At 57.3% G+C, this 9,069-nt stretch overlaps 1 protein-coding gene across 9 annotated transcripts in view; it reads left to right on the top strand.

The window, feature by feature from the left end:
• Positions 1-807: 807 nt before the first annotated feature.
• TTYH1 (tweety family member 1) overlaps positions 808-9,069 on the top strand; it is a 15,392-nt gene continuing 7,130 nt past the window's right edge. For 3 of the 9 annotated variants that reach the window (XM_072843976.1, XM_072843942.1, XM_072844002.1), the window contains exons 1-4: positions 812-1,044; positions 4,182-4,360; positions 6,222-6,333; positions 7,137-7,357. In XM_072843976.1, coding sequence (XP_072700077.1) covers positions 919-1,044; positions 4,182-4,360; positions 6,222-6,333; positions 7,137-7,357 — 638 coding nt within the window. In that variant the 5' untranslated portion in view covers positions 812-918. Of the gene's footprint in view, positions 1,045-3,225; positions 3,303-4,181; positions 4,361-6,221; positions 6,334-7,136; positions 7,358-9,069 lie in introns of those variants that run through there. The other 6 variants (XM_072843955.1, XM_072843964.1, XR_012039234.1 and 3 more) reach the window with 5 other exon arrangements.

Below are 9,069 nucleotides of genomic sequence, written 5' to 3'. Positions count from 1 at the left end.
CTGGATGGTGATGTCAAGGTAGCTGAGTGCCCTCCAAGTGTCTCTACTTCCCCATATGTCAGCATGGCACCAGTGGGTTCTGTGAGACTCATTACAGATAGTGGCTGGAAAAATACTCTGTAAACTATAAGTGAATGGCAAGGGGCAGGGAGAGTTTATGTACACTGAAGTAATCCTTAAAGAGTTTGGGGAGGTTCTTAAACACATGCCAGGCATTGTTATACAGATGGAAGGGGTCCCTAGATAGATAGATGAGCGGGGTTCTTCTCGGAGTAGGAGAGGTCCTTATGCAGATGTGAGGGGTCCTTAACACTGGTATGCAAGCGTACATTCTGGAGTGGTCTGTACACATAGGAAGGTTTGTGTATAGAAGCTGTGTTCTTACACCGATTTTAAAAGGTGGGGATTTTACCCAAATGACATCCTTTACAGGCGAGAGTACTTTTACACACAGAGTGTGTGTGTGTGTGTGTGGGGGTTATTGACGCAAATGCCTGTCATGTGTAAAATGCTGTGCAAATACTTAATGACCTTTGCATAGACATAAAGGTTCTTCCTAGAGATAAAGGGGTCCTTATGTGGCTGTAGGACTATAGCCAGTATGAGCGGCTTCATTTGGACAAGGATATCGCCGGACAGCGTGGTACCTGCGCCGGCCGCAGGTGGAAGCCGTCACTAAGGGGCGGAGCGCTGGGGGCCCGCTAGAGGCGCCGCAGTCCCCCCGGAAGCCACCAGGGGCAGCACCGTCCCCGTCTGGCCCGCGCCTCCCCCCTCCTCCCCCAATCTCCGCCCCCCACCTCTCCCTCCCCCTGTTCCGCTCCCCTGAGCCCCGCCAGACCCCGCTCCGCCCGCGCCCCGCTCCACTGCCGAGGCTCCCGCAGCCCCGGCATCGGCCCCGCTGAGCCCTCCCCGGGGGCTATGGGTGCGCCCCCGGGCTACCGACCCTCGGCTTGGGTGCATCTGCTCCACCAGCTGCCCCGCGCCGACTTCCAGCTCCGCCCGGTACCCAGCGGTTTCGCGCCCCAAGAGCAAGAATACCAGCAGGTGGGAGCGGGTGTGGGGTCCTGGGGGCGGGGGCGGGGGCGAAGGCAGAGCTTCTGGGTCCCGAGGGAGAAGGGGGCTGGGTGTTCTCTGGGGGCGTGGGCCGGCCCGGACTTTGGGGTATCTGGAAGAGGAGGAGCATGGGGCTCCCATACCTAGAGGTTCCCCTGGGACAGGTGCAGGGAGACCAGAGCCCTGGCTCCTTTTAAATAAGGGGGGGGGCAGGGGCCTGAACCCCTTAGTCCCAGAGGAGGGAAGGGACTGGGGGCGCCTTGGATTCCAGGGTCTCTGAGAGCTACCTGGGAAGCTAGCCTCCAGGGTCATCAGGGCGATAGGTACACTCTCCGTGTCCTAAAAGATGACCCCTCCCCAGATGGGTTCTGGGCAGTCTAGTTAAGTGGGACTCAGCAGAGATAGGAGCTGGTCATGGTGGAGAGGAAGGCTGGGGTGCCAGGGTTCAGGACACGATTGAGACGTGAAATGGGGAAGGGGTGAGAGGGATTTAGGGTCGGGGCTGGGAAAAGGAGGTGGAGGTGCTAGAAGAGGAACTCCTGGGACAGAAGGGGTGGTCAGCGCGTTCGGGGTGGGGGTGGGGGTGAAAATGAGGTTCCATTTGGGGACCAGAGGATGACAGAAATGGGTCGGCAGGGTGGGGCTGGGGTGAGAACCTCACGGAAGCGGGGGGGGGGGGGGGGTGTCCCTGGGGAAGGGGTCCAGCCTGGGTCAGCTCCGACAGGGGCAAAAGAACTGTCCCCTGACCCAGTTTAATTCAAGTCCTTGACTTTGAGATTAATGAGGAGCAAGGCTTGGCTGAGCCCGCTAAGGGTGGGGGAGTGTGTGCGTGGGGGGGTGCTGGGAGTCCTGGCAGAGCCTTTGGATGGGTCCTGGGGCCTGCCTATACGGTCTAGGCCCCTCAGGTCTGTGCTGGGGAGCTCTTGGGATAAAGGGCTGGGGATTGGAAAGCTTAGAAGGAGTGGGGGGGTCCCAGAAAAGCAGAGAGGGGGATGTGTGCTGTATTCTGAGCTATTTGGGTCATGGCTGTGCCAGCTGGGAGCAGCTTCTCCCTGCCTACTCCATGCCGCCCTCTCCCCACCAAACAGGGACGGCCACCCCCTCGCCCACAGCCTCTCGTTTACACAATCACGACCTCCAGTGCTGTTCACTGACGCCCGCTCACAGCCGAGGAGACCTGCCCACACAACCACACACCGGTTGCTGGCCTCAGCCACTGCCGGAGGCACTCGGAGAGGCTCCCTCCGCCCCCCTCATAGACAGGGTGACAGCACTGGGACATGTACCAAGTCACATGACCCAGGAGGGGACATTGCCCCTCAGGAAGATCACTGCTATGGGCACAGCTGAAAAAAGTCAGGCACTGGGTGACACCAGGCTGGAAGGCACACTCACACTCACACACACACATTTACTTGTATTCACACTCACAGTCACAGGTTTACACACTCACATTCCTGTCCTCGCTCATACACTTACTTACATACCTCACGTTCACTTGTATACACTTACAGTCATATATACATACACACACACATTTCCTGCCCTCAGTCCAACACTCACACATTTACACACCCCAAGCTCACTTCTATACACACTCACACACTCACATTCACACATCTTGCCCTTAAACGTATGCATACACTCACACACACACTCTACACTCACTTGTATACACTTAGTCACATATACATACACACACTCACACAGTTCCTGCCCTCACTCCAACATTCACACATCCCAAGCTCACTTGTATATACACCCACACACCCAGACACAAACTCACACATATGTACACATACATTCACTCATACATAACACATGTTCACATTCACACAAACACACTCACACACTTTCACATACACACACACCCCACTAGAGACCACTCAGACTCAATCATGCCCAGAAACACACAAGTGCCAACAGATCAGTCTCACACCTGCAGATATAGGTGCTCCCATAGAGACACACATTCTCTCTCCCTCACACACACACACACACACACACACACACACTCAGGTGTAGTATCTCCTGGCAGACAAACTCAGTCATAGATAAAACATCCAGTTTCACAGCTAGAAACACAAATGCCCCACACACTTGTGTCATTCACACACACACACACACACACACACACACTCCACACTATGATGAAGGCAGAGACACTGTGGTTTACAGGAAACAGTGTTGGTGAGTCTGCATGTCTGATTCTGTTCCTGATGGTGTCCCTACCTGCTGTGTGGCTCAAGGTAAACCCCTTCCCCATCTGAGGACCTGGGAAGGGGACTGGACTGCACAGCACTCCCTGTGAAGTTCTGTCTTGCAGAGAGCCCCGATGTCCTGCAAGGCTTTCCAATGACACATACCTGTTCTCTTCCTGCTTCCCTCCTCCCAGCCTTCCACTTGGACACCATTTATCTCTGTGTCTCCTTTCTCGGCATCTCTACTTTTCCACTCCCTGACCCCACCCCACCTCCGCTCTCTTTGTGCCTCTGTGTCTATCTCCAAGTCTCCATCTCTGAGTGTTGCACACATACACTGTCATGGAAGCTGTCACGTCCCCCTCCCCGTGAGTCCCTGGGTGACAGACTTACACTGCGGTGGGTGTGCAGAGCTCACCAGTAGGGGGGAGAGCGAGCAGTGAGTGGGGGTGACCAGCAAGGAGGAGGGAAGAGGAAGCCTCCCACCCCTGACTATGCACACATCTCTGGGAACAGGCGCCCCTGTCCACCCCCTGATCCCAGCCAGTTCCTGATCTGGGTCTCAGCGGGTCCTAGGTGATGCTCTGTTCTAATTGCCTGGTTGGGGATGAAGAGGAGACAGTCTCACAGAGGGGAAGGCCCCTGCCAAAAGTCATGCCAGGAGCAGAACTGGAACCCAGGATTTAGGCCTCTCAGTTGGAAGTCCCCTCCAGTGACCCAGCCCCAAACCACTGAGCCAAGCTGCCAGCCTGGGAGGGGTGGGGACCCCATCCTTCCCCACAAACCTGAGAACCACAGGGTGGGCTTGGCCCCCATTCTAGCCAGGGCTACTTTCACCTCCACTAAAGTCCCAGATCCAGGACCTCCAGCCAGGCAGGGGTGGGGGGAGCAGAGCCCCTCTGAGGCTTCACGTCTCCCCCTTCCCAGGCCCTGTTGCTGGTGGTGGCCCTGGCAGGCCTGGGCTTGGGCCTGAGCCTCATTTTCATTGCCGTCTACCTCATCCGCTTTTGCTGCTGCCGGACCCCAGAGCCCTCCGGGGCCAAGAGTCCCCCACCAGGGGGAGGCTGTGTCACATGGAGCTGCATTGCTGCCCTACTCGTCGGCTGGTAATGGGGCCCCAGGGTGGGTGGGGAGTGGGGACAGGGCTCCCCACAACCTCGGCTGGTCTTCCTGAGGGTGTCCCACCTCAGCCTTGCAGCGGGAAGAACTGCTCCCATTTCATGGATGGACAAACTGAGTTTCAAGAGGAGTGACTTCCCAAGGACAGCCAGGCCTGCAGGAGGGGTTAGGGGTTAAGAGCTAGGGTTTGATGGCTTTGTCATTGAATACCTCGTGCAATGAGGGGAGTGATGTAATCTCTCCAGGACTCAGTTTCTACATCTCTACAATGGACATTATGGTAACACCCACCTCCTAGTTACGGTAGGATTAAATGAGAAACTGTATAGGGCTCATAGTTATGCTCTGTGAATAGTGACTGGTGATGTCATTCATTAACTCATTCATTCATTCATCCATCCATTCCACAACTATTACTGTGTTGATCTACTCTATAGGAGATATCCAACTGGCCAGACAAGAGTCTTGCCCTCATGGAGCTGAGGTTCTAGTCAGGGAGAGAGACAGCAAAATAATATCTATATTTACAGTCCAGGAGCACCTCTGGGAGCTCAGACCCGAGCTGGTCTAACTCCTTCCAACGTAGCCCTGGGCAAGTCTCAGGGAGACGGAGAAAGCATCTCCTCAAGGCCCTTCTGCCCAAGTGGCAGAGCGGAGATTCAGACCTGCAAGCCCCTCTCAGAGCCCGGCGTGGGAGGGTTCTTCTGTGACCCCCCACAAGCTTGGGGAAGAGAGAAGAGTACTTGAGGACACACCCTTACACCACTGTCGGAACACCAGCCCTAGAGCACAGCCCTCCCCTGCAGGCCACCCCCAGCCCAGGACAGGCGGCCCAGTCCACGGATCCCAGAGAGACCCGCCCCGATGGATGCGGGCTGGGCTCTACCCCACTCTCTCCCCGCAGGGAGCCGCACAGCGTGTTTGGGGGTGTCTGGGGGGAGGACGCTGGGCGACCTATATCCAAAGCGCTTCCTCTCCTGGGTCTCCTGACTGGGGGTGGATGCGGGGGTGGACAAAGGCCCCGTGGGGGAGAGACACGGCCGGCCCCCAGCGGCCTGGGAACAAGAGCAGCTTTATCCCAGGGTGAACAATGGGCGGGGGCGCCAGGGCGGGCGTGGGATCCCAGGGCCGAGGCTGGGAACTGTGAGGGCGTCCGGCTCCCTCCGCCCGCTCCGGCCTGGCCCCTCCGCGGAGGACACGCTGGGGAGGTCGGGTGGGGGGGGCCCACATTCAGACCCTACAATGGAGCTCTGTGTGCCGGCTGCGGAGGGGCGGGGGCGCAGGCTTCTGGCCCATCGGCCCACATTCCCTTGTCTTGCTCTCAGCTGGCCAGACGCTTGGGTCCCGGGGGTGGGGTAAGCGGAGAGCTACAGGCTCAGGGTCCCGCAAGAGATGACAAGGGGGCCAGCACTCTTAGGAAACCCCAGGAAGCGGGGGACGGCGGCACCCCGAAGGGGCAGATGCACAGAACTCCGGATGCTTGAGGAAAGGATGGAGGGATGGGTGTGGGGCCTGCAGTCCTGGTCGGAGGGCTTCTCCTGGGGCCCCCGGGGTGACAGGGGTTCCGCTCCAGTGAGGTGCGGGTTAAATCTGCACCCCTCCCCGCCCCGCCCCTCCACCCACCATTAGCATCACAATGACGTCCCTGGGGCGGGGGAGGGGGGCTTCCCGTTACCTTGGCAACCAGTGGGGGCCAGGCTGGAGACAATCCTTTCCCACGACGGGCTGGACCAATGGGGTGGGGGTGGGAGACCCCAATAGGGTGGGGGTGGGTGTATGAGAGGGTGGAGGGACGCGCCCCCCGGGGTCCCAAGACAGGTTGTGATTTCCCGTCCCTCCCCCTCTCAGCGCCGGCATTGGCATCGGTTTCTATGGCAACAGCGAGACCAGTGATGGGGTGTCCCAGCTCAGCTCCGCACTGCTGCATGCCAACCACACGCTCAGCGCCATAGACCACCTGGTGAGGGGCCAGGCACCCGCTGGACCCCAGACCCACACCCAGACTGGTTCCCCCTACCCAGACAAAGGTCCACTTCTCAGAGAAATGGGATCCAGACTCAGAGCCAAGACCCCACACCTTACACTTAAGACCCCAGACTCAGAACTTGAGACTGCAACTTGTAGATCTCAGACTGTACACCTGACACCCAAACCTGACTGCATATGGAACTTTCAGAACCTTGGGTTCCCCAGATTTGCATCATGGGGCTTAAATCTGGACCCTAATTCACACTTAGTCTCAGCCCTGGACCCAACACTGGGGACCTCAGCCCCTGCTCTCAGGTCAGATCCAGGCCCTCAGTCCTGATCTGTGGTGTACACGAAAGCTCAGGGGGACCTCAGTGCTGAGACCCAGGACTCTGACAAGAGGCCTAACTCCCATCCCTTGGCCCAGGGTTCCAGATCCAGAGCTGAGACACAGGCTGGCCCCAGACCCCAAATTTCATGTCCAGTGCAGACCCTGGACCATGAAATCCAGACTTAGGACCCCAGACTCAAGCAGGCAGATGCCAACTTCAGCCTCAAACAATTAGCCATTGTTTGAGCCAATCCCAGTTCGGGAGCCCATGCCACTGTCCGTCCAAAGCTCCTGATGGGAGGCCACAGAACTGTACCCCTCCCTCCTTTCTTCATTCCACAGATGTCCTAGCCCCCAGATCTCAGACACCTGTCACTCCTACTTTACCTCCACAACCCTGTACCCAACCCCTGGCCTCCCTCAAGAATGCCCTTCTCTGACCCCCGATTCACCCCTGCACACAGGTGTTGGAGACAGTGGAGAGGCTGGGTGAGGCAGTGAGGACAGAGCTGACCACTCTGGAGGAGGTGCTTGCGCAGCGCACGGAGCTGGTGGCCGCTGCCCGGGGGGCTCGGCGACAGGCAGAGGCTGTGGCCCAGCAGCTCCAGGGGCTGGCCTTCTGGCGGGGAGTGCCCCTGAGCCTCCTGCAAGTGGCCGAAGATGTGTCCTTTGTGGAGGAGTACAGGTGGGTGATGGCTCTTCCTTGCCCTGTAGGGCCAGCATTCTCATCCTAGCTGATGGTGCCTCCAGGACATCAGACAATGTCAGGAGACATGTTTGGTTGTCACCACTGGGAGGAGGAGGTGCTACTGGCACCTAGGGTCCGGAGAGGCATCCTACAACACGGAGGACGGCCCCTGCAGCTCCAGAGGTGGACCCCATGCTCCCCTCACATTCACCCGCTCCCTGAACCCAGACTGCCTCTTCCTCCTGTCATCCATCTGACATGTGTATCCACTCAACAAACATTTCTTTAGCACCTTGTGGTGAGAGAGAGGAGTGCCCAAGTAGTTAGCGACATGAACTCTAAAGCCAGATGGCCACTCTGGAACCACATGACAAGTGCCTCAGTGTCCCGATCTGTAAAATGGGAATGATGGGTTGCACTCCCCTCATTGGATTGTTGCAGATCAGATGAATCCATATCTGTTAAGTGCTTACAACAGTGACCAGCACGCACTATACAGGTGTGTGTAAAATGTAATTGGTTGTAATACAGAGCAGTGAGCAGTACAGACAGCAATTCTTGCCCATCTTCCAGTAAAGTGGCCAATAAGAGACAAAATGCATGTACTTGGTGGGTGGTAAGACCTTTGGCGAAAAATGAAAGAGAAGGGGATGGTGCTGGGCTGGGGACAGAGGCTGGCAGTTTGAACATGGAGTGTGTGTGTGTGTGTAGGGAGTGTCTGGGATGGCCATCACCGAGGTGATATTTGAAGGAGGGACAAAACAAGTTATGCAGACATTTGGGCAGCCACCCTTCCCAGCAGCCAATATGATGAAGTCCTCATTGCTTCAGCTACTAGGAATTATGTCTCTTGTTTATCCAACATGCTCTGAGGGCCCTGCCTAGGCATGAGGGCAGGGTCAAGAGACTAGGTCCTGGCTTCTATGCTCCAGGGTGGAGGCACACCAGGGCTGGAGCAGTCTGTGATGAGGATGCCCATGTGGTGCATCGGACAGGCCTGGGTCCCAGGCAGTCCAGGTTTTGCACTGTGGCTAAGCCACATGCTAGGCCTCAACCCCCTTCAGGGGTCCTGGGCAGCTATGCAGGCTACACTGGGGTGAGGCAGACCCATACCACCACCAGCAAATGTCTCTGAATGTACCAATATGAGTGCCTGGTACTTGGGAGTCCTCCCTCAATGAAGGTGAGGGAGAGCTTCCTGGCCGAGTTCCTGGGGGCGGAGAGCAGGTGTGCAGAGAGGCTTAGGGCAGTAGTGTGGGAAGTGAGATGTGAAGCTGGGATGGGCGGTGGGGATGCTGGGAGCAAAGGCCTGGAGGTCTCGGGAGCCACTGGGCCCAGCTCTGCCTGGGAAGGGAGGGTCCTCTGGCCGGTCTGGCGCCCAGCCTGGGCCCAGCTGTGTGGGGCCAGTGACAGGGACACTGTTTATGGAGCATTCACGACATGCCAGCACTCCAGTCAGCATGAATCCATCATTAATGCTTCACTGAATAACATTTAAAGTTCCCTGAGTAAGGTTCAAGCTCACATGTGCCTGTATGCTCAGCATCCTTCTGAGTTCTTGCTCATTAGCTTTCCAACACCCTCTTGGAGCAAATGCTCTTGTCCCCCCCACCCCCCACCCCCCCATATACAGGCAGGGAAATTAAGGCACAGGAGGCTAAGTTCCTGAGACAGGAACCAGGTTGCACACAGGTAGGCAGTGGAGAGGC

Source organism: Canis lupus, chromosome 1 (genome assembly GCF_048164855.1).
Source record: "Canis lupus baileyi chromosome 1, mCanLup2.hap1, whole genome shotgun sequence".
NCBI lineage: Eukaryota > Metazoa > Chordata > Mammalia > Carnivora > Canidae > Canis > Canis lupus.
The sequence above is the reverse complement of the archived record's forward strand: the minus strand, read 5'-3'. Positions and strand labels throughout refer to the sequence as shown.